The sequence below is a fragment of the Rhinoderma darwinii genome, chromosome 1, assembly GCF_050947455.1.
Source record: "Rhinoderma darwinii isolate aRhiDar2 chromosome 1, aRhiDar2.hap1, whole genome shotgun sequence".
NCBI classification, from domain to species: domain Eukaryota; kingdom Metazoa; phylum Chordata; class Amphibia; order Anura; family Rhinodermatidae; genus Rhinoderma; species Rhinoderma darwinii.
Window position 1 is genome coordinate 327587907 of NC_134687.1, and position 26815 is coordinate 327614721.

The window sequence follows — 26815 nt, forward strand, 5'->3', positions numbered from 1 at the left end:
TGCAGGAAAATTTTATGGGCCAGTTTGTGGAAGACCCGACTAGAGGTGAAGCTCTGTTGGATCTGGTCATTTCTAATAATGCAGATCTTGTTGGGAATGTCAATGTTCGTGAAAACCTCGGTAACAGTGATCATAATATAGTTACATTTTACCTATACTGTAAAAAACAAACGCAGGCTGGGAGGGCAAAAACATTTAATTTTAAGAAAGCCAAATTCCCCAGGATGAGGGCTGCAATTCAGGATATAGACTGGGAAGAACTAATGTCAAATAATGGTACAAATGATAAATGGGAGATTTTCAAATCTACTTTCAGTTATTATATTGCAAAATTTATTCCTATAGGTAACAAGTATAAACGACACAAATTAAACCCCACATGGCTTACACCTTCTGTGAAAGGGGCAATACATGACAAAAAGAGGGCATTTAAAAAATACAAATCTGAGGGTACATCTGCAGCCTTTGTAAAATATAAAGAGCTTAATAAAATCTGTAAAAAGATAATAAAATCAGCAAAAATACAAAATGAAAGGCAGGTGGCCAAGGATAGTAAAACAAATCCCAAAAAATTCTTCAAGTATATAAATGCTAAAAAGTCAAGGTCTGAACATGTGGGACCCCTAGATAATGGTAATGGGGAGTTGGTCACAGGGGATCAAGAGAAGGCAGAGTTACTAAATGGGTTCTTTAGCTCTGTATATACAACTGAAGAAAGAGCAGCTGATGTAGCCGGTGCCAGTGCTGTTAATATATCAGTTGATATACTAAATTGGATGAATGTAGATATGGTCCAAGCTAAATTAAATAAAATAAATGTGCACAAGGCCCCGGGACCAGATGGGTTACACCCTAGAATTCTTAAAGAGCTTAGTTCAGTTATTTCTGTCCCCCTTTTCATAATATTCAGAGAATCTCTAGTGACTGGTATAGTGCCAAGGGACTGGCGCAGCGCAAATGTGGAGCCGATTTTCAAAAAGGGCTCTAGGTCTTCCCCGGGTAATTATAGACCAGTAAGCTTAACATCCATCGTGGGGAAAATGTTTGAGGGGCTATTGAGGGACTATATACAGGATTATGTGACAAAAAATAGTATTATGAGTGACAGCCAGCACGGTTTTACTAAGGACAGAAGTTGTCAAACTAACCTAATCTGTTTTTATGAAGAGGTAAGCAGAAGCCTAGACAGAGGGGCCGCTGTGGATTTAGTGTTTTTGGACTTTGCAAAGGCATTTGACACTGTCCCCCATAGACGCCTAATGGGTAAATTAAGGACTATAGGTTTAGAAAATATAGTTTGTAATTGGATTGAGAATTGGCTCAAGGACCGTATCCAGAGAGTTGTGGTCAATGATTCCTACTCTGAATGGTCCCCGGTAATAAGCGGTGTACCCCAGGGTTCAGTGCTGGGACCACTATTATTCAACTTATTTATTAATGATATAGAGGATGGGATTAATAGCACTATTTCTATTTTTGCAGATGACACCAAGCTATGTAATATAGTTCAGTCTATGGAAGATGTTCATGAATTGCAGGCAGATTTAAACAAACTAAGTGTTTGGGCATCCACTTGGCAGATGAAGTTTAATGTAGATAAATGTAAAGTTATGCATCTGGGTACCAACAACCTGAATGCATCATATGTCCTAGGGGGAGCTACACTGGCGGATTCACTTGTTGAGAAGGATCTGGGTGTACTTGTAAATCATAAACTCAATAACAGCATGCAGTGTCAATCAGCTGCTTCAAAGGCCAGCAGGATATTGTCGTGTATTAAAAGAGGCATGGACTCACGGGACAGGGATGTAATATTGCCACTTTACAAAGCATTAGTGAGGCCTCATCTAGAATATGCAGTTCAGATCTGGGCTCCAGTTCATAGAAAGGATGCCCTGGAGTTGGAAAAAATACAAAGAAGAGCAACGAAGCTAATTAGGGGCATGGAGAATATAAGTTATGAGGAAAGATTAAAAGAATTAAACCTATTTAGCCTTGAAAAAAGACGACTAAGGGGGGACATGATTAACTTATATAAATGTATTAATGGCACATACAAAAAATATGGTGAAATCCTGTTCCTTGTAAAACTCCCTCAAAAAACAAGGGGGCACTCCCTCCGTCTGGAGAAAAAAAAGGTTCAACCTGCAGAGGCGACAAGCCTTCTTTACCGTGAGAACTGTGAATCTATGGAATAGCCTACCACAGGAGCTGGTCACAGCAGGGACAGTAGATGGCTTTAAAAAAGGGTTAGATAATTTCCTAGAACAAAAAAGTATTAACTCCTATGTGTAGAAATTTTTCCTTCCCTTTTCCCGTCCCTTGGTTGAACTTGATGGACATGTGTCTTTTTTCAGCCGTACTAACTATGTAACTATGTAACTATGTAACCGAATGGTTTGCTATCTCCCTGGTGCCAGGGTTCGACATGTGGTGGAACGGGTGGATAAATTACTGGGAGGGGCTGCTGATAATCCAGCTGTCATGGTCCATGTGGGTACAAACGACAGAATAAATGGTAGGTGGAGGAGTCTTAAGAATAATTTTAAAGAACTAGGCTACAAGCTGAAGGGAAGGACCTCCAAGGTAGTATTGTCAGGAATACTGCCTGTGCCATGCGCATCACAGGAAAGACAGCGGGAGCTCAGGGAGTTAAATGCATGGCTGAAGTCTTGGTGTAGGGGAGAAGGCTTTGGGTTCCTGGAGCACTGGGCTGACTTTTCATTGGGGGACAAACTGTATTCTGAAGATGATTTTCACCTAAATGGAAGGAGGTACGCTGTGCGGGGGGAGATAATTCTGGGGTGGCGGAGTATTTAAACTAAGCCTGAGGAGGGAGGTCAATGTAGAAAATAAAGGGGTAGTTAGTTTAGAGAGGGGTCAGACTATATTGGTGGGAGAGAAATAGATTATTGGGAGAGGACTAGACAACAGGATAAGGAGATTCTTTTGCAGTGAAAACAAAATTGCCCAAATAATGTCAAATAATCACATTTCTGATGCCAAACGTGGCAATTTGAAATGCAAGTTAAAGTGTATGTTCACAAATACCAGAAGTCTAGCAAGCAAAATTGGGGAGCTTGAGGCCTTGGTACTGGAGGAACTTAAATTACCGGGATATTAGCAACACGCCGTGAGTAAGGACAAACGATTTGTCTGAAACGCGTAAGCCTGCTATCTGATGCATCCACCCCTATGTACAGGGGCGTAGATAGGGGGGGCAGGCGAGGCATGTGCCCCGGGCGCAACTTAGAGGGAGTCGTCAGCGCCACCCCGTCCTGCACTATAATTGTACCTGCGTCTATAGGACACAGGTACAATTAGAACCGCAGGACTTCCAGCAGCAGCAGCAAGACTCCACAGAGAAGACTGACTATGTAAGTATAAGGGGATTGATTTGTTTAATGGGTCTGTATTTAGGGGAGTGTATTTAGGGGGCCTGGTTTGGGGGACTGTATTGGGGAGGTTTGATGTCTATTAGTTTAAGGGGTCTGTATTTCTGTCTGGTCTGGGGTCTGTATCAGTTTAAGGGGTTTAGGGTCTGTATATTTAGGGGTCTGTGTTAGTTTAAGCAGTCTGGGGTCGGTATTTAGGGGGTCTGTTTTAGTTTGAGGTCTGGGGTCTGTATTAGTTTATAGGGTCTATTTAGGGGGACTGTTCTAGGGTCTGTATTAGTTTAGGGGTCTTTATTTAGGGGTCTGTATTTAGGGAGTCTGATCTGGGGTCTGTATTAGTTTATAGGGTCTATTTAGGGGGCCTGTTCTAGGGTCTGTATTAGGTTAGGGGTCTGTATTTAGGTGTCTGCTCTGGGGTCGGGGGTCTGGTCTGGGGTCTGTATTTAGGGGGTCTGTATTAGTTTGAGGTTTGGTGTCTGTATTTAGGGGGTCTGTATTTGGGGGTGTGATCTGGGGTCTGTATTAGTTTATGGGATCTGTATTAGTTTTGGGGTCTTTATTTTGGGGTCTGTATTAGTTTAGGGGGTCTGGTCTGAGGTCTGTATTAAGGGAGTCAGGTCTGGGGTCATTATTAGTGTAGGGGGTCAGGTCTGGGGTCTATATTTAGGGTTCCGGTATGAGGTCTTTATTTATTCAGGGTGCTTGTTCTGGGGTCTGTATTTGTTTAGGGGGGGGTCTGGTCTGGGGACTGCAATAGTTTAGAATGTCTGGGGTCTGTATGTATTCGATAATCTAGTCTGTGGTCCAAATTTATTAGTCTGAGTAAAAGGGGTTGTCCGGTCACATCGATAGGCCATCAGTGTAAAAAACGGTCTGTGCCCGCACCACCCCTTTAATGTATGGTCCTGGGCCTTGGTGTCTAAATTTGTGTGTTTCTATAAGGGCTGGAAATGGCTGCAGAAGTGATGGGCAAAGATGTCTCATCAGGAGAAGCCGCCATAACGGTCTGCATCAGATGGAGAAGAAAAGAAAACGACTCCCATCAGAGAAGACATCACTGGATCTATAGGGGATCTCCTCTCCTGACATGTCTGTTGCAGGTAATCCTTGTATTCTACATATCTCTGTGTAGCCAGAGCTAATAGACATATGCGTGTTACCATTCACATTGTTAGGAGGATGTGTCCCAACACAGTGTGATAATGTCAGCGATGGTTGGAGACTGTCAGTATGTAGGGACACAGCCCTTTGACAAGGGGAATCGTAACAACCATTTGTCAATGCTCACACAAAAAGGTGGTGTTCACTATAGACACGGCAGAGCGGCGGTGGGGAAGGGGGGCCCAGGTTTGTGTAACAGCCCAGGGCCTATGGTCTACTTAATCCGCCACTGCCGGCCATTCAGCGCCCTTCTGCGAGTGAAGCGGCGCGATAATTTGTGCCGCTTACGTCATTGAAAGGCGCTGATTGACAGGGAAGCGTTCAACCCCAGGAGACCTGTGCAGAAGAGAGCAGGTCTCCATTGCTGCCGGACGGCGTGGGAACGGGATTAAGGTGAGTTTGAATAGTTTGTTATTTTATCATAATAAAAAAGTGTGTGGCATTATCTACAGGGGTGGCTTTATCTACAGGGGGGCTTTATCTACAGGGGGGGCTTTATCTACCAGGGGGGGGCATTTTCTATGGTGGGGCTCTATCTACAGGTGGGGCTATATACTGGGGTGGGCTATATGTGGAGCACTATATACAGGGGTGGGCTATATCTACAGGGGATCTATATGCAGGGGTGGGCTATCTGTGGAGCACTATATACAGGGGTGGGCTATATCTACAGGGGGCTATATACAGGGGTGGGCTATCTGTGGAGCACTATAAACAGGGGTGGGCTATATCTACAGGGGGGGCTATATACAGGGTTGGACTATACGTGGAGCACTATATTCAGGGGTGGGCTATATCTACAGGGGGCTATATACAGGGGTGGGCTATCTGTAGAGCACTATAGGGGGAGCTATATGTGGGACACTATCTATAGGGGGCTCTATGGGGGCACTATCTACAGTGGGCTCTATGGCAGGCACTATCTACACGGGGTACAGTATGTGTGTGGCAAAAAAACGAATTTTGACCCTGGGTAGTCAGCAGGTACATTACATAAAGTCAATAGAAGGAATGCCTGCAGGCAGACAGAACCCTTTTTCCTAACCACCCAAAAGTTAATAGAGAGTAAATTTTTATTTTCTAATTTTATTAAGCTACGTATAGCAAGGAACAGACCACATATAACAGTTTAAAATTATCACTGCCAAAGACCGAAGTTATAATGAAGGCAACCAGCTGGAGGAGCCAGCAAGGTATTAGACAGCCAAGAGTAAATGCCGGCTGACAGTCAATCAGGAGGCAGCAAGCCACACTTCAAGTAGGGCAATAGATTCGGTTAGGCAGGAATTAAAAACACTTAGAGCCCCCCCGACATGTTTCGCTAACTTGTAGCGTCCTCAGGGGTACACGGGGCTAATGGCGGCGCGGCGAGAAACTACTCCTCTTAAGGGAGTGTGAAGTGACGTGGATGGGAGGTGGGTGTGAGAGCAGACAACCAATGGGGCGAAGCAGGACATAACAGGCGCTGGAGAAGAGGACACAGCCAATGATCGGCCATGTATCACAGAGCCAATGGTAGATGTCAAAGCAGCGCAAGGAAAGAACTCAGAGCAGTGCCGAGTAGGGAGAGAAAGTGACAGATCGGCGCAGGCGCAGTAGAAGTCCCTCTGGACTTAGTGTAGAAAGTGATGTCAAGTTTGACATCAAGATCGATACAAGGCAAAGTGCCTGCATCTGCGCAGTAGGGCAAAATTAGAACTTAGAGTGTACATCGAGTACAGGGAGGACACAGAAACTCGGCGCAAGCGCCGTAGGTGTCCCCCTGGACTCAGTGCAGGGATTGATGTGCATCCCCCGTCAGTGTGTGACAGCGGACGCACAGCCAATTCCTTGGTAGCTATTGAGAGCAAAGAGCCTGAGCCATGAGAACAGGAACGAACCCAGACCACAGGGACAAAAACAAAATATGCACAAACTGCAGAGACTGTCAGAATGTAGGCGCCTGCGCAGTAGCGCAGGGAAAGAACTCAGAGCAGTGCCGAGTAGGGAGAGAAAGTGACAGGTCGGCGCAGGCGCAGTAGAAGTCCATCTGGACTTAGTGCAGAAAGTGATGTCAAGTTTGACATCAAGATCGATACAAGGCAAAGTGCCTGCATCTGAGCAGTAGGGCAAGATTAGAACTTAGAAAGTACATCAAGTACAGGGAGGACACAGAAACTCGGCGCAAGCGCCGTAGGTGTCCCCCTGGACTCAGTGCAGGGATTGATGTGCATCCCCCGTCAGTGTGTGACAGCGGACGCACAGCCAATTCCTCGGTAGCTATTGAGAGCAAAGCGCCTGAGCCATGAGAACAGGAACGAACACAGACCACAGGGACAAAAACAAAATATGCACAAACTGCAGAGACTGTCAGAATGTAGGCGCCTGCGCAGTAGCGCAGGGAAAGAACTCAGAGCAGTGCCGAGTAGGGAGAGAAAGTGACAGGTCGGCGCAGGCGCAGTAGAAGTCCATCTGGACTTAGTGCAGAAAGTGATGTCAAGTTTGACATTAAGATCGATTCAAGGCAAAGTGCCTGCATCTGCGCAGTAGGGCAAGATTAGAACTTAGGGAGTACATCGAGTACAGGGAGGACACAGAAACTCTGCGCAAGCGCCATAGATGTCCCCCTGGACTCAGTGCAGGGATTGATGTGCATCCCCCGTCAGTGTGTGACAACGGACGCACAGCCAATCTCTCAGTAGCTATTGAGAACAAAGCGCCTGAGCCATGAGAACAGGAATGAACCCAGACCACAGGGACAATACCAAATATGCACAAACATTGTTGGTGTCCCTCCACATCCAGCACAAAAAGCACAACATCGGCCCCCCACTATGGTAAGGTAGTAAATGCCTGCATACATGGCCCAGATGTAAAGCCGCACACAGAAACACCCCCCCCCCTTTTTCACCAGTACAACACTATAAAGGAATTTATTACAATACAACAGATAATAAAAGCCGCCATATTAAAGAAGTATATATGGTCAAATATTGAGATAATGATTCAAATAAACAATATATCAGAACACAGCCGCTCCGTTAAGAGGGGCCAGGTAGGTATATATAAAGCGATTAAAAATGCCAGAAACCGACGCATTATACATTGTTGAAGTGGAGAATAGAGACGTCCATACGGAATGCAGGGAAAGGGGACAGCAAGATCACAAAAAAGCACTGTATGTGAATCCTTCGTTAAGCCCCTGAGGAGTCATAGAGCCAAGATTGTGGATCCATCGTGCTTCCTCCTGTAGGAGCCTACAATCCAAGTTACCAGCCCTAGGTCCCAACCTTAGCTGTACAATGGCCCAAAATTGGAGCGACTTGGGGCTATCGGGATGAAACCTATGCATGTGTCTGGAGAGGGTGGTATCCTCCTTAAGGTTTATGGTACTAAGATGTCTAGACACTCTCCTCCTCAATTCCTGCAGAGTCTTACCCACATATAGCTTCGGGCAAGGACATCTGGCTAGATACACAACCCCACTACTTTGACAGTTGAGAAACTGCTTAATGTTATACGACCTCCCATCCACGGGATTAGTGAAGCTCTTTACCCTGGGCATCAGAGGGCAAAAGGAGCACCTACCACAGGGATGAAAACCCGTGACAGGTGATTTCAGCCAAGTGGATGAAGTATTGGAAGAGGTTGATGAATAATGGCTGTGTACCAGAAGGTCACGTAGATTCTTCCCTCTACGGTAGGTGATAGCAGGGTTGGCAGGAATGACATCTTTTAAATCAGGGTCAGCAGTGAGGATGGACCAGTGTCTTTTCAACACCCCAACCACCTGGGAGGAACACACATCAAAGGTGCCGATGCAACGGATGGCAGTGGACGATGTTGGCAATGCAGATTCGGTACCTCTGTCAGAGAGTAAGTCAGATCTATGAGACGCCCTAGCTCTAGCATAGGCCCTATGTAGCCATTTTTTGGGATACCCTCGTGCATGACATTTTTGATAGAGTCCGTCGCACTCTCTCTGAAAGGATAGCTCATCAGAGCAGTTACGCTTAGCACGCAGGTATTGACCAATAGGTATCCCTCTTTTAAGGGCAGGAGGGTGATGGCTATCCCAGTGCAGGAAACTATTAGTAGCTGTGGCTTTACTGAATATATCAGTTTGGACACCCCCACCAGGGTCCAAAGAGATCTTAAGGTCGAGAAAATCAATCACCCGATCATTTATATCGTAAGTGAATTTCATGCCGATAGAATTGTTGTTGAGCATAGACATGAAGTCAGTAAAAGTGTTGACATCCCCATCCCACAGGATGAGAATGTCGTCAATATATCTTCCCCAGAAGGAGATATGTGACGTGAAAGAAAGAAGGTCGTCAGAAAAAACGATAGTGTCTTCCCACCAACCAAGAAATAGGTTGGCATAAGTAGGTGCACAAACAGTGCCCATGGCTGTGCCTTTTATCTGATGATAATATTTGGCATCAAAAGTGAAAAAATTATGGGTGAGCAGAAAACGTAATAGTGACAGAACAAAATTATTATGTCGCTGGAATTGTGTGCCTTTTGTGCTCAAAAAATATTTAACTGCTGTGAGACCTAAATCGTGTTGAATGTTGGTGTATAATGACTCCACGTCTATGCTCGCCAACATGGTAGTAGAAGTGACATTGATCTCCTGGATCCTGGTGACGGTGTCCTTGGTGTCCTTAAGGTGGGATGACAGGGCAGAGACAAAGGGGGACAGGATCTCATCTACATAAAGGCTTATCCCCTGTGTAAGGTTGTCATTACCCGACACTATGGGTCTGCCTGGGATAGGGCGTTTATTTTTATGAACCTTTGGAAGTGCATAAAAGGTTGCTAGAGTGGGAGTAGGATTATAAAGACGTTTGAATTTGTCCAAGGTAATAAGGTCACTACTTTTAGCATCAATAAGATCATATAACTCAGGTATCCGACAGTAGGGTTGCTTCTTAGAATAACATAAGTTGCAGGATCGTCCAATAACCTATGGACCATATCAACATAGTCTACACGGTCCATGATTACAATATTGCCACCCTTATCGGAAGGTTTAAGTACCAAATCTGCATTGCCACATAGATCATCCAGCGCCAACCTCTCATCACTGTTAAGATTACCAAAGGTAATGTGTGTGGGACACAATGCATGGTGCTATTATAATTAGAGGTGCAGTGTATGGCGCTATTATATTTAGGGGCGTAGTATGTGGTATAATGAGAACTTTATCTTTGTTTATATGTGTAGAAATGTTGGAAAAGTGAGAAACTGAAGACATCTGAGCGGCAAACTGCAGAAATGGGCTGTGACCGGGAGAAGTCATAATAGAGGTCTGGACCGGATGGAGAAAAAGAACTAGAATCTGAGACGTCACCGGTGATTTACTTAATGTAAATGTTCATTCTTCCTCTAATCAGTACTGTAGTCACTGTATGATCTGCAGCGAGATGATGGGTGGTATGATTATGATATGATTTATTTTTTGCGAAACAGCAACTCCCAGCATATCCTTACCATTGTTCGGGCCATGCTGGGAGCTGGAAACAATTTAGTGTGAATCTATACGTCAGGGGGTTGCACTAAATTGAGCTGTATTTACGCTAGTGCTGTATATATGTATTGAGCTTGGTTCTGGGGCTGTATTTATGTACTGAGCACTATTCTGGTGTTGTGTATAGAACTATATTGCTTGTAAAATGTACAAATGTTTTTATGCTCGAGTTACATAAAAAGAAATGTGGAAAAGAAATGACACGTCGATTGGTAGAGAAAACAAACATGGCGAGGGGGAAGGAGATGTCGGGAAAGAGGTTGGGGGGGTGCGCCAAACTGAATCTTTGCCCCGGGTGCTGGAGAACCTAGCTACGCCTCTGCCTATGTATATGGACTTTTTTATATATTCGGAATAAAGTTGGGATATTACTTCCTTTTAAACCCAGCGCTGGATCAAGTTTCTCTTTTTCTTCTTTGATCTTCGTCGTGTGCCGCCACGAGGATCCGTGCGCTGTCCGGGCTCGGACATAGGATCGGTGACAGAGGGGCCGCTGTGGATGTAGTGTTTTTGGACTTTGCAAAGGCATTTGACACTGTCCCTCATAGACGTCTAATGGGGAAATTAAGGACTATGGGTTTAGAAAGTATAGTTTGTAATTGGATTGAGAATTGGCTCAATGACCGTATCCAGAGAGTTGTGGTCAATGATTCCTACTCTGAATGGCCCCCGGTTATAAGTGGTGTACCCCAGGGTTCTGTGCTGGGATCACCGTTATTCAACTTATTTATTAATGATATAGAGGATGGGATTAATAGCACTATTTATATTTTTGCAGATGACAACAAGCTATGTAGTATAGTTCAGTCTATAGAAGATGTTAGTAAATTGCAAGCTGATTTGGACACACTAAGTGTTTGGGCATCCACTTGTCAAATGAGGTTTAATCTAGATGGATGACACAAACACCGCATGCTAAAGGGGTTCACAGGGACTTTAATATTGATGGCCTAATCTTAGGATAGGTTATCAATATCAGATCGGTAGGGATATGAGATCTGTGCCTGTGATTGTAGCTCAATTGCATATACTTGAATGGGACCAGAAATGCAATTCCAGGCACAGCATGTTAAACTATGAAGTCACTGTGGTGCAGAACGCCGTGGCCCCTTAGGTCAGCTGATCAGTGGGGGTGCCGGGAGTCGGACCCCCACTGATCTAAAATTGATTACCTATCCTAAGGATAGACCATCAAAAAAAAAATGCCAGAGAACTCCTTTAAGCAGAATGGGTTGATGCTCTACAGTAGGATCTCTAGCTTGTTTGTGAACCACTGCATTAAAAGAATTACCTATATGATAACTCCTAAGCGATATGTTTCCATGATGTATAAAAATATTTAGGCAGTACATAGTGATGTCAATTGGGATATCTATCTTACTAAACTGAATGGACTAAAATCCCAAAAATATTAGTATACATAAAGCATACACTGTTATGCACATATACTATATATCTTTCTCTCACACAGCTTATAAGTAAAGCAAAGAATGGATGTGGCAGAAAAGACAATTTAAAATAATGAGTATAAGGAAGTTTGAAGATGAAGAAAAATAGAGGTTGGCAACATTGCTCTACTCTGCTTTTGAGATATGGGCAGTAATAGAAAAGGGAAAGGGCAAAAAGCTAAAATGCACATAATCATGAAAATGTGTCGTAGCTTGCAATTTACATGCTCTAAAACTATAAATGACAATCATATAACTGTTTCTTTTGCTAAATGTGCCTCATAATGTTTAATATAAAATAATTTGAATTCAATTTGTTCTTAATTATAATGTGTTCTCTTACTCTTCCACTTTTGGGCACTTGTGGGCTATATTCCAAACATGGTTTAGCCTGAGGACTGCATATTTCTTCCTTAAAATGAAGAAAATAAATCCTGCCTTAGGGTTTTATTGGCATTTATCAAAAATGTTTCTAGAGAAAGGCCTGAAGTTGCATTCCAGACCTAATAGTATATCCTCTCCGCAGTGACTATACCTTTGAAACCCAATTTTACTAAATCAATTTCATCACATGAAAGTTTATTTATTCTTTTCTGTTTACAATTTCCAAAACTTCAGTATATCCCTGAAGAAATGATAAAGTGCTAAGCCAATATACACAATTTAATTGATTTTCATTTCCACTTTCTCAGAACTCAATATCATATTAATGCGCGTTGGGAAGGGGTGACGAAGCTGGAGATTAAAGACCCATTAGGGCCCAACCTAAAGTGATGAAAACACTAATTCATTAACATAAATGTAAGCATTTGATTTCTTAATTCACTGTACATTATGTTAATTTATTCTAGCAACAGAGCGCTAGACAAATGAGATTCACGTGCTCTGGAGATAAATTCTAGCATTAGAAATGTTTTCTTCTGGTTTCCTTTTGTGTTTGTTTTGATCTTGTAAAGATTTTTCAAATTTGAAGTAATGATACAAGTAATAAAATTTTCTGAGCAAAATAAACCAAACCTAAGTTATTTTAGTAGTTTTATACATAATGGATTTGAGAACGGGGAAACGGAGATAAGAGAAAATATTTAGGAAAACAAAACATTTTTGATGTCAAGAATATCGTACGGAGACAAGGCATCTACTTCATTTTCAATTACCTCTTATTTAAATTTTTCATATTCTCGACTGTACCACTTCATCAGCTTCACCATATATGAGAGTCTCACAAATCTGTCACCTTTATAATACCTGACACTGAAACATATGTTTTTTTGTATTAATATACTTTCCTCTTGCTATTCAATTGAGGTAGATACACTTCCTTCCTATGCACAAATTATCTTCACCCCAATTTCACACTAATTTCTTATAGCCATTCATGAGCTCCTTGTCATGATCTGTGGGTGTGTGGACTCACTGGGCTGCACCGCCGTAGCGGGATGGCAGCTGGCCAAACTGCAGTGTACCAAGTTAATATAGATATTGTCCAAGCACAAGGGTACCTGTGATAGTACAGACAGTAGCAACGGCTGGACACAGATGGGATCTTGACGGCAGGTGAGGCAGATGAGACAGATGACGCCAGACGTGGTGTAACAAGCAGACGTGGCAGATGGCAGAACTCGACTCCAACATTATAGCGGGCACAGAAACACCTACAACATGGGATACAGGATACAGGTAGCAGGGCACGGGAACAACGGGAACAGGATAACACTAAGGGACTATTTGCAAGACTAACAGAGGAATAAGAACAACACTCAGGAAGTGAGCAAAAGGGCAGGGCCCTACTTAAGTCCAGGGTGATCATGGGCTAATAGGTGTGCTAAACATGTGTGCACACTGGCCCTTTAAGGCTGGGCGCGAGCGTGTGCGCACACCCTACGGAACAGCAGAGTGGAGTGGAAGTGAGTGCTGGCGTCTCCTGATTAGGAGATGCGGACCAGCTCTCACAAGGCCATGGCTGCGGTCATCGGGGGGCGAGTAGTCCCGACGGTCCCTTGGCTGTGGATGTTACAGTATCACCCCTCTTATGCCCCCTCTTCTTGGGGCCAGAGCGAGAGAGGAACTTCTTCATGAGGGTAGGGGCACTGAGGTTCTCTTCTGGCTCCCAGGACCTCTCCTCTGCACCAAACCCCTTCCAATCCACCAAATTAAAAGTTCTTCCTCCTACTTTCTTGTAGTCCAGGATCTCCTTTACCTCAAACACATTGGACAAACCGCTGGGAGCAACTGCAGGGCTAGGGGTTTTAGTGTAGCGGTTCAGGAACACAGGCTTCAGGAGGGACACATGAAAGGAGTTGGGGATTCTGAGGGTAGTAGGCAGCCAAAGCCTGTAGGAGACAGGGTTAATCTGTTGCAGGATCTCAATAGGTCCGAGGAACCTGGGTGCAAACTTGCATGAAGGCACCATCAGACGGATATTCCTGGAGGACAGCCAGACTTTGGTACTCGGAAAATAGTGTGGCGGCTCTCTTCTTCTTGTATCCGCCTTTCGCTTCATGTGATCAACTGCCAGCAGAATAGAGGACAGGGTCTGTTGCCAGATTTGCAGAAAGTCCCCAAATGCAGTGTCAGATGCGGGTACCGGAGATGTAGCCGACACAGGAAGAGGGATTCTAGGATGCTGACCGTACACAATGTAGAATGGTGTGGAAGTAGTGGACTTACTTGTGTGGTTATACGAGAATTTGGCCCATGGAAGAAGCTGTACCCAGTCATCATGCTGCATGGATATGAAGTGGCGTAGATAATTTTCCATGATCTGGTTAATCCTCTCGACTTGCCCATTGGACTGAGGGTGATAGGCTGAGGAAAAGTCCAATCTCACATCCAGGAGTTTACAGAGGCCTTTCCAGAATTTTGAGGTAAATTGAACCCCCCGATCGAACACGATATGAAGAGGCAAGCCATGCAAGCGGAAGATGTGCTGAATGAAGAGACTTGCCAGTCGGGGAGCAGATGGTAGGCCGGTCAGCGGGATAATATGTGCCATCTTCGAAAACTGGTCCACCACCACCCAGACAGTATTGCATCCAGCTGAGGGTGGGAGGTCAGTGACAAAGTCCATTGCTATATGCTGCCAGGGAGCATTGGGCACAGGCAGAGGTTGGAGCAGACCAGCAGGCTTGGAGTGAGCAACTTTGTTGGAAGCACACACAGTGTGGGATGAGACAAAGTCCACAATATCTTTGGGCAGCGTGGGCCACCAGAAATGGCGGGCAATCAGATCTCGGGTTTTACGAGCACCTGCGTGCCCAGCCAGTTTGGAGCTCTGTCCCCAGTGAAGCATTATCCTCCTGTCTGCCAACTGCACCAAAGTCCTCCAATGAGTTATGTCTCTAACTTGCAGGGGATTAGCCATAATAATGCAGGACGGATCTATGAAACATTGGGGGGACTCCACAATTTCCTCTGTCTCAAACGACCTGGATAGGGCATCGACCCTCACATTTTTGTCAGCAGGACGGTAGTGGAGCACAAATTGGAAACGGGTGAAGAACAGCGACCAACTGGCATGATGAGGGTTTAGCCGTTGAGATGACTGGAGATAAGTGAGGATCTTGTGTTCGGTGTATATCAGGATGGGATGAGATGCGCCCTCTAGCAGATGTCTCCACTCCCCTAGCACCAATTTGATGGCCAATAACTCACGATCCCCAATAGAGTAATTGCTCTCAGCAGAGGAAAAGTCTAGAGTAATAGCCACACACCACTGCCTTTCCTTTGAAGCTTCTCTGGAACAGAAGTGCACTTGCACCAACAGAGGGTTCCACCTCCAATGAGAACTGTCGAGAGATGTCAGGATGATGGAGGATCGAGGCTGGGGTAAAGGCATTCTTGAGGCTATTAAATGCAGATTCTGCCTCTGGGGTCCACACCTTGGCGTTCTCACCCTTCTTGGTAAGGGTAGAGATGGAAGCCGTCAGTGATGAGAAGTTTGGGATAAACTGCCAGCAGAAGTTGGCAAATCCCAAAAAACACTGTATGGACCACAGGCACTGAGGATGTGGCCATTCCAGGATGGACTTAACTTTCTCAGGATCCATCTTGAGACCTTGATCCGCACTTCTCCAGCTTGGCATACATGCAGTTCTCCCGTAAACGCAGTAGAACTTGACGAACATGCCTCCGATGAGTCGTCGGATCTGGAGAGAAAATCAAAATATCATCAAGATAAACCACAAGACAGACATAGAGGAGATCTCGGGAGATATCATTGACAAATGCCTGGAAGACCGCGGCAGCGTTACACAGACCGAAGGGCGTCTCCAGGTATTCGTAGTGCCCGTCTTGAGTGTTGAATGCCGTCTTCCACTAGTCAAATCGACGGATTCGGACCAAGTTGTAAGCCCCACACAAGTCTAGTTTAGAGAAAATCTTGGCTCCTCATATACAGTCAAATAATTCAGATATTAGTGGCAGCGGTTATTTGTTCTTGACCGTGATCTGGTTGAGACCACGGTAGTCAATGCAGGGTCGAAGATATCCGTCTTTCTTCTTAACGAAGAAGAAACCGGCCCCCGCCCGGGAAGGAAGACCTTCATATAAAACCCCTCTCCAGATTCTCCTTGATATAGTCTGACATGGACTGAGTCTCTGGCAAGGAGAGGAGAAGTGCTAGGAACCAGTTTAATCGGACAGTCGCAAGACCGGTGTGGAGGAAGCATCTCAGCCTCCTTTTTGCTGAAGTCGTCTGCAAACTGAGAAAAATTAGTGGGTAATCCCGCTAATGACTGAGGCAGCAGAAGCTGGACAGGATGGATCTGTACCAGGCAGCGGTGGAAACATTTGGGGCCCCCTTGGAGAACTTCTCCTGAATTCAAATCCAGGACTGGAGCATGCAACTGGAGCCAAGGCAGACCCAGCAAAACCGGATTGATGGCTTTAGGCAAGACGAGGAATGTAATCAGTTGCGTGTGAAGAGCTCCAACTTGGAGCTTCAGTGGCCTGGTCTCAGACACGATCGGATTAGGCAGAGGAAGACCATTCACCGAGGTAACAGCCAAAGATGTCTCCAGAGGAACTGGAGATGATCCACTATATCCTGCTGGATAAAGTTTGCCGCGGATCATGAGTCCAGATAGGCAGAGACCCGGTGCGTCTTTTCGCCAGACACTATGGTCACGGGGATGGACAATTTGGGAGAGAGTCTTTTATTTAGCGCCCTTCTGCCTAGGGTTGTCTCTTTAACCAAACCTAGGCACTGGAGTTTTTTGTTTTTTGGGGGCACAGCCACACAAAATGGCCTCCGAGGCCGCAATACAGACATAGTCCCGAAGTGCGTCTGAGTTGTTTTTCTTGGACAGACAATTTGAGGCGGTCTGCTTGCATAGGCTCCTTAGGTGGAGTAGCTAATGAGGGCAACAGGGGTTGCTGAAATGTAGGAGCCAGCCTAGGAAGTCTTCTGGACCTGCGTAGCTCTTGAGATCGTTCCAGAATCCGCATGTCAATCCGGGTGGCTAGAAGAATGAGGTCATCAATGGTAGAGGGCAGGTCTCGAGCGGCAAGCTCGTCTTTGATTTCAGAGGATGGACCCTGCCACAATGTGGCCACTAATGGGTCGTTGTTCCAGGTCAGCTCGGCCGCCAGGGTACGTAACATAATGGAGTACTCGCCCACAGAGGTGTCGCCTTGGCGCAGGGTCAGCAGGGATGCAGCTGCTGAAGAGACTCGTCTAGGTTCCTCAAATACTGTGGAGAAAGTTTGTAGGAAGCACTGCTGTATGTCACGGATCCTGGTCCCTGATGTTACACTCCTTACAGTAAGGAGTTGTTTTCTGTATACCTATTGGCTGCATTCTAAAATGATGTTAGGCGTTACAAACTATGTAGGCAATTTGTGGCTGTTTGGGCAAAATGTGGGACTCTGTTGTGGAGCATTGTGTCACTAGGATGTTTAGGTAATACTTATCAAAGCACAGCACTCTCATGCCATTTGGGCACTTTATGCCTGTAACACTGGGCACTTTTTTGTAAACACTACATGGCACTACGTGGACATTTATGGCTTTTATGTGGGCACTGTTTGGCACTATGTTACATAGTATAGCTCTATGTGTACATTGTATGGCACTATGAAGTATTGTATGAGTATGTAGGAAAAAACAACTTAATTTAAGCATGCATCTGATGTACTATTAAAAAAGATAATTCTAATATATCGTTATCTGCAATAATTGGATTGGCAATGGGTAACAAACAACCGGATTAGTGATGGTGGCCCAATTCAGGACCATAAAGAGTAGTTGCAGATTTTCTCGCATTATGAATGGAATGAAACGCGCCAGCTAATAAGCGATTACCAAAGTTAAGGATGTGATTAATGTCATCACCCTACAATTCGACTCAGCATGATCCCACAAGTTGCTGAGTGATGCTCACTCTGGCTATATACCGGTATAATTGCTGCATGGACCAAGAGCAAAAATAATATGAGAGAACAATCCCTCTGTTTCACTTTTAGTGTGAAAGACAAGACAGAATATCAGTAAAAGGCTCCCAAGAGACATCCTCTAGACATCTAAAGATAAGTACTGGCTTAAATGAATTTGCAAACCAAATGTGTATGGAGGTAAAATGTTGATAGCTCCTTGAGGAGAAGTGTTTTCCACACTCGGTTATTTGATCAAATTGGTGTTGCTTTTTGCTAAGTTGACATATGTTATAATGCTTTTTATTTTATTATATGGTGCCAATAACTGTTTGATGCAACTGCTCCAAGGGCAATTACATGTATGTTGTACCTCATTTACATAAAAAAACATTTGACTTAACTAAGGGCCTGTTCACATCATCGTTGGCTTTCCGTTCCGGGGTTCCGTCAGAGGATTCCGTCGGGTGAACCCTGCAACAGAAAGTCAAACTGAAACCACAGCTTCCGTTTCCATCACCATTGATATCAATGGTGACGGAAACATTGCTAATGGTTTCCGTTCGTCACCATTTCGTAAGGTTTCCATTTTAATGACGGAATCAATAGTGCAGTCGACATGAGTAATGCTGCTATATATACTAAACACTTGAATAATGACACAAATATATACTGTACACATGTAAAACTCCACTATATACTGTACACTTGAATGCTATTTATACTATACACATAAATAATGCTGCCATATATACTGTACACATAAATAACCTGGGACATATGCTGCACATGTACCACTCACATCTAGAACACATGCCACACACGCGGCACTAAAACCTAGGACATTAACCTGTAATGGGTTTTATCGGGTAAGGGTGTTTTGACTAAAAAAGTAACACAGCATCTATCACTATTTTTCCTGTCAAATTTGATGGAAACTGCAACAGAGGCTCCAACGCAGATGTGAACAGATCTTAACTTGTCTGCAGCTCCTGGGGGGTGTTAGATTACTGTAGACAGTTACAGAGAGAGCGGCACTGCTGAGTATCTGCGGTATGTCAGGTCCAGTGGCTTCTTATTGGCTCAGAATAAAACAGCCGCTCAGCAGTGCCTTTTCTTTTTCTCTTATCGAATGAGGTCTGTGAAACCTACCAATGCAGCTTCACCCCCATGCACCAAAGGGCTTATTTAGACGAACGTGTAATACGTCCGTGCAGCGCGCGTGATTTTCACGCGCCTCGCACGGACCTATGTTAGTCTATATGGCCGTGCAGACTGTCCATGAGTTTTACGCAGTGTGTGTCCGCTGCTTAAAACTAACGACATGTCCTGTATTTGTGCATTTCTCGCGCATCACGCACCCATTGAAGTCAATGGGTGCATGAAAATAACGCGCACCACACGGAAGCACTTCCGTGGGACAAGCGTGATTCGCGCAACAGCAGTAAAAAGTATGAATGAAAACAGAAAAGCACCACGTGCTTTTCTGTTTACAAACATACAAACAGAGTGTCATAATGATGGCGGCTGCGCGAAAATCACGCAGCCGCGCATCATACGAGGCTGACACACGGAGCTGTTAAGTACCTTTTGCGCGCGCAAAACGCAGTGTTTTTTGCGCGCGCAAAACGCACATGCTCGTGTAAATCCAGCCTAACAGTACAATAATGAATTCTTGGCTGGTGGACAGACACTATTCTTCTGGTGAGAGGAAGCAGTGCTGCCCCTTTATTGTTGCTCGATTATACAGAGGCAGCAAACCTCATCCCTCTTCTCTCCTTTGTGTCTGATCAATGGCTGCTTACAGATAAGGCTAGATTCACACGAGCGTTTGAAACCTTGGACATGAAAAACTGTAATTTTTCACGACCGAGGTGCATCCGTGCTGCACCCCTGCAGGATGCGTTATCACGCATCCCCCATAGACTAGAGTCTACGGAGGGATGCGTGAAGCACAAAAAAATAAGACATGTCCTATTTTTTAACGGACCCTTCACACGGTCCGTTGAAACAACGGCCCCATTGAAGTACATGAGTCCGTGTTTTAATGGCCGTCACATGGACATATTACATGTTTGTGTGAATAAGGCCTATGCCTGATCAGACACTCAGTGGGAATAGGCTTTAGTCCATAGCTAAAAATAATCTATGTGGGTGGCAGCCAAACCAGCCCACTGTGCACCAGACCATCTCGCCTTTGCCAGAACTGCCAGATAGCTAGTCCGGCCCTGGTTATTTGATATCAACAATACGCCTATACAACTGCTGTTAGCACAACTACTTACGAGATAGTGTATGTTGCAAATAAATGTCTGATATAATTGCTTTAAGGGCAAGTGCTTACTGGGTGCACATTATATGTATTGTCGGGGGGATCTCTGAATTAAATATGATTGCAAGATTTTTTTGCTTTATCAGCCCTCGTAAGGGAAGCTTTATGGTTTTAAGTAGGATTAAACTATTTACATATATGAGAGAAATTGCCTGTAAGCTAATAGGTTTTAATTGATTAATTAATTAAGTCAGACAAAATATTTTTCAATCCCTAATAAATGCCAAGTATATTCTCCTGTTTTCTCTTTGGATTATATTAAGGATGGTACCATTTAATATACATTTATTAGGGTTTAATTCTCGATAGTTGATTCTTAGTAAATGCATGGATCTATGTGGGCAATGTGTCACTGTCTTCACAGTATGACACTATGTGGGCACTGTAATTGTATGGCACTAATTGTACACAGTGTGCATGTGTGGTTAAAAATAGCATTTTCAAACCTGTATGCGCTGTATGGCTCTAAGTGGGCAAATAATGGCACTGTGTGGGTTCCATATAAAAAAATAAGTCCATTCCTGGGCATTACAGGCACTATATGACTTTCTAAGGCAGTTTGGCACTATATGGCACTTGCTGGCGCTATGTCAGCACTATATTGTTCTATGTGGGCACTGTTTAGCATTCTGTGAGCCAAGTATGGCACTCTCTGTGCAGTGTTTGGTACAATGTGAGCACAATATGGCTGTATGTGGGCAAAACATGACACTATGGGGGGAATTTATTAACGGCTTTACACAAATATTGTTGCAATGTGTGCACTATTTATCTTGGCAGTGTAAATTACTATTTATCTAGGGACTGAACAACTCTATGGCAACATTCTTATAGAAGTAAAAAATATGGGTGTTACTAGTGAATCCAAAATGTTAAAAAAAAAATAAAAAAAAAGTGCAGCCTTATTTTTGCCCCTCTTTCTCCTTTTAAAAACATCTGATACTGCGAACACCACAAAATCTGGATATTGGACGTGCAACACCGTCCTACAGGGAAACTCACATGTATGACAATGTAGAAAAGCAGAAGATTCATTCCAAAAATGTCCAAAAAAGTAACAAATGTAATAATAATAATGTCTAATTTTAATCCCTAACAAGGGAACACAGGAATTAGCTCCATAAAAATCTTTTACAGAAACTCCTGGACCTTCAATTCTCAAGTTTTAATCAATTGTCCATGATTTACTAGCATTTCCAAAATGAACTTGCTTGTGAGAGACTCATAGAGGATCGCAATGTAAATTATAATCCTTAAAGTTGCCTCATGCACTTTTTTCCCTGACCATCCATAGTTTTGGAAATGTATTCTTTTTGTATGAGCTTTTATTTATGCAAAATATACAATAACAGTTATTCTGAGAAAGGTAAATGTTACTAATTCATGTTATATGCTTTAGATCCACCTAGGAAACATTTCACCATCATTCATATTAAGTTAAATTATAGGTTTTTATTTGGTTTCCCACGTAATCTCATTTACTAGTGTGGTGACAGCAACAGAGATTAATATAGAATGCATTCATTGCCCGCACAATGCATAGTGTAGGCAAACAATTATACAAATTAATCTCCTTAACTGTTCTTGAATCGTTGGAACATGGTAAAAAGGGATTACGTAGAGATGAGCGAATTTACCGCTATTCTATCAAGCCGGTTGTCAGATTCTATTTGATCCAAATAAATTTGTCGCAAATCGAAAGTACCTCGCTTGCACTGAAAAGTCAGGGTCTTCTAGGACTTTATCTAAACCCTTTAAAGCTCTATAACGCCAAGATGGCATTAGTAATGTTAAAGTGATATCAACATATATCGATTTGGGTAAACGGATGGTAGCTTGTGGTAACAAAAAGTCTTTTTAAAAACACACTGCACTGTCAGGTTATTAATGCTTTTTTAAAATTAAAAAAACGGTTAAAAATAATCATCCCTTTCTAGACAGATGCCTGCCGGTGTTTATACACACACCGTGGTATCGGAGGAAGCATCGGCTTTTTAACATGCGATCCAAAATATTTCACTTTTAAGGTAGCAACAGTCTTATTTCTGTGCTGTTTTCTTTTGGATCTAATGTGTCTGAAATTATATGTATGAAAGGGGAATTGGAACCTCTTGTGGGAACTAGTATTAGTACTAGAATTAATATTAATATCTTGTAGAGCAATGTCAAGGGAGGTGGTGTATCATCCCCATCCTATATTTAATAGTCAGTATATTTTATGGACCTAGAGGAACTCGGACTGGCTTAATTCTGTGCCACAGTGATGGATTATATATAGAATTAAAGAGTTATGAAAACAGCCTGAGCCCACTTGGAATCAGGTGAACCACATTCTGGAAATAAGTCTCATGGATATGCCGTAAATGTTTAAGTTAGGAAAACCACAGTAAGCTTTTTTTTTTGTATAATGCACCTTCCTGTTGGTTTTTCTGTGAAGGTCCTAAGTGATAACGTAGTCCCAGTGTGGAAGTCTTTTTCTTCTTTGTTGTCCATCAACTTTATATTATAAGACAGTTGGAAGGAGGAAATTGAAATGTTTAAATCCTAGCAAAATCGGACTGGATAGCTTTATATTACTTTGTACTGTATGTACAGTATTCCAGTGGCAATTATTTTCTAGCAGAGCACAATCCATCAAAAAGGTTTTGCTGGGGCACTCATATTTAGAACATTCGAAGCTGGCCAACACTGAATTCTGCTTACAGACATAATACCAGCTTTTGTTACTTTTGATCAAACCCTAATAAGTTGAAGCTGTACTATATACAAGTACCGGTCATACTATTGTCTGATTGCAGTTGCCGTGTAAGTTTGCTTTTTGCTTTCCTAATAAAATGTTCTGACATATGATCTTAATCTATTAACACATTTTATTGCATTATCATTATTTGCAGCTATTTCAAGAGAAATAATGTCATTAATGGTCAGTCATAGAGGTCCATGTGAACTATTTACGTCACATGGACCGTATGACAGTATAACTAACAACAAGAAAAAACAGATGGGTTAGAAACCCCCAAAAATAACATGTATCTGTTCTTTCTGAGAAGTCATTTTTATTGAAAAGAAAGAGACAAAAGGGTTCATTTAATGGAGGCACCACTGTTGACCATAAAATGCTGCATTCACAATCTGTATTACATTTATCAACCAATACATTTTTTTTAAAGCTCAGTTACCCGTTTTATAGGGCACAAAGAAGAGCCTATCACTACGACACACAAGGGGGCTGAAAGTAATCACTTTCTGGTTACGTGGCGTCACATGCTGCATTACTTGATCCCTTTCAGCCAGCCAAATGCTCCGAAGGAGTTCATATGCAGCCCCCAAAGCACCACTTTGGGGGCTTCATAGTGGGTGTGATTGTACCCATAGGTATAACTCAATTATGGCATCATATTGATGTCCTTAATTTAATAGGTCTGTTATACTTATGTTGACAGGTTCTCTTTAAAGAATTATAGCATAATCCTAGTTGGTAAAAAATCTAGTACTTTGAAATGAATCTGTATGTTTTGCAAATAGCTACAGGGTCCTCAGTGAAAAGGTTGCAGTACTCCGGAAATGTATCTGGATACAGTGCCAATCGTATGGCCATTAGGAGATTAGATCACCATGGGAGACACGACTATAGATTAGTGAAATTTAAAAAATAACGTTTTTTTGTTTTACAATTTTGTGATACGGAGACATACAGTACAACTAGGGATGAAAGTTATCCCTACAGAAAAACACTAATAGCTTGCTACTACTCGAAGAAAAGAAAAAACACACAAAAATGTAGTTTGTACTAAGAACAAGGCAATTTTAGTCCTTGTAGCAATCATTGACGTCAGACGCTACAAAATGCTTTGGTACACACATACATACAATGTGAATATTTTCCATATTTTCACTTTCTAATGCTTTCACACACTTATTTCTTTTACTTTCATAGAAATGGCAATTCTGAAAAGGTTACAGTAATCAAGACATGACAAGAGAAAAGTAGAAATTGCATTTTTCATGAGAAAGTGGAGAATTTAATCATAGTTACTGAAGATCTGGCTATCAAAAATGCATATGTCTTTCAATGTTACTGCCAGTGACAACATTTAATATTTGCATAATAAGAGTGTTAAGCAGTGGAGCACTTATTAAAAATGCATTACATTCCTACTTTTTCCATGATAGATCACACTAACTGACAACCATTCCACCACACTATGATCTTCAAGCATTTAATTACACACAGTCCTATAAAACGTACTCAGCATCAACCCAAGCTATAAATAATAAAACCATATTAAGTTTGACCTACCTTAGGGTCGTGTATTCCAGAAAGCTCCTCATAAATTTTTTCTCCCACCATGACAGCTGCCAAATTAGCAGTATATGTTGACAGACAAAACAAACAAAATATAGCCCACAGATTCATTAGAAATCTTCCAGTCCAACATTTAGGAGTTTTGATAGAAGCTGTCCTGCCAAATAATATGGCATAACACACATTTAGTGCAGAAGAGAAAGAAAAAACTTTGCTTCGATTTCTACCATTTGGGGTCATACCGAAGGGGCTTTTCCACTCATAAAGTGTTAGAAATACTGCAGTAATATGAAGAGATACAAAAATCCCCAGCCACATTGTCCAATGAAGTGGCCACATAAAAGCCCCAATTGGTGCTGCTGTATCTTTAGTCCTTACTAATATACCTAGACTGGTTGAAAAGAATGGACTTGTAAAATCGATTACTTGACTTCTAGCAGTGTTAATGCTAAATGAGGTAACAGCCATGTGGGCAGCACCACTGAGAAGATCTCCCACAAGTCCTGTCCAATGACCATTCTTCCAAGCACCATACTTTCCATCACCAACAATATATAAATCAAAGTCAAAGTTCAAATCTTCTGCCAACTTTACCAACAGATCAATGCAATAACCATAGCAACACTTTTTGTATTTAATAGGCACTGAGTCATTGCCACTTTGCAAACTTTCAAAAAGACTGTCTAACTCTCCGGAATCATTTGTCAAGGGATCTAAGCAAAGCTGTCCTGCCGCGCATTGGCCATCTTCATCCACATTTCTTGTAAAGACAAATGGGGGCTCAATCAGAGTCACAACTCTAAGGTGTAATCGTGTTGGCTGTTGGAAATGATTTTTGTGCCTTTGAGCCTGGTCTGGCCACAGTCCATAATCCATGATAATTTTTTCATCCTGCCAGCTTCCAAGTCGAGTCCACATAGGATTTCCCACAGGATCATGCTGTAAATTCCAGATAAAATAATGGTTTTCAGAGTTGATAATCGAAGAGTCTTTAACTTTAATGTGTCCACTAACACCGCTGAAAGATGTGTTCGTCAAAAACCTGTAAAAAGAAGATAAAGCAGATGAGTATTATATAATTTTCCATATACCAAGTTAAAGCTTATTCTAATAATGAATACTCAGTTGTGGTGTGGTATAGAGAATGAATTCAGTTCTATCTGTAAATGATTTTACTATTTCTTTACTTAAAAAGTTATTCATTTCTCATACAGTGATGGTATGTAGCTAGGATATGACATCACTTTCTGACCGGTGAGGTCCGATCTCTGAGACCCCCACCGATCCTGAGAATGAAGGGGCCACAGTGCTGCTTTAGGACACATTACTGTTTTTCAAGGCACAGTTGCACTTTCGGTCAACAAATGTGCCAGGACCTGACGCATGTTCTCATTCAAGTCGGTTGGGTTTTTACTATTGCAGTTACTATGCGTTTTAAATGACCGTATATAACAAAACATTTTAAATGAGTGGTCTTGTATTTCCTTAAAAGGGGGTATATGGGACACATGATCTGTTTTTTACCTACATTTTTCCATTTGTACATTGTAGCTTGCTATTAGTAGTCATCTAATTATCATTTGGCAGTAGTTCACTGCAGGGGTGGAAAGACTGGTATGTGTCATGGTCATGAATCTACCAACCACCACCATAGTTATGACACACTTCAGAAGTATTAACACATTGCATCTAAGCACCATTTATCTAATGTATATCTTGACTTTTATTGCAAGCCCTGAACAGTAATAGGTGATGTACCTGACCAGGGGCGTTGCTAGGGTCTTAAAAGAGCAGCACAAGCCCCAAGACATATATTTACCCCCCCCCCCCGACAAATAAATAAATTTTTACATACATATCAGAGATGGCATATCTATAAGACTAAGGCCCCTATACCTACACCGCTGGATAGAATTGGATGCATTGTCTCAACAGACAGTATCACACATAATAGGCTTAGATACAGGGCCCCAGCAGACAGTATCATACATGATAGAGTTAGACACATGGCCCCAGCAGACAGTATCATACATGATAGGCTTAGATACATGGACCCAGTAGACAGTATCACACATGATAGGCTTAGATACATGGCCCCAGCATTCAGTATCACACATGATAGACTTAGGGTTCATTCAGACGAGCACGAATATCGTCCTTGGGCTGTGCATGGAAACAACGCACAGCAGACAGACCCATTGCTATCAATGGGGCTATTCACAAATAAGTGAGTTTTCATACAGTGAGTGTCAGTTGTGTGAAACTCACTGCATGTCCTATGTTTGT

The 26815-nt window shown here is 42.8% G+C and overlaps 1 protein-coding gene across 1 annotated transcript in view; it reads right to left on the reverse strand.

Annotated features, from left to right (window-relative positions):
• Positions 1–26815, reverse strand: part of GRIN3A (glutamate ionotropic receptor NMDA type subunit 3A) — a 342200-nt gene that overhangs the window by 158089 nt on the left and 157296 nt on the right. The window contains exon 3 of the mRNA XM_075825646.1: positions 24524–25571. Within this exon, the coding sequence (XP_075681761.1) occupies positions 24524–25571 (1048 nt within the window). The remainder of the gene's footprint in view (positions 1–24523; positions 25572–26815) is intronic.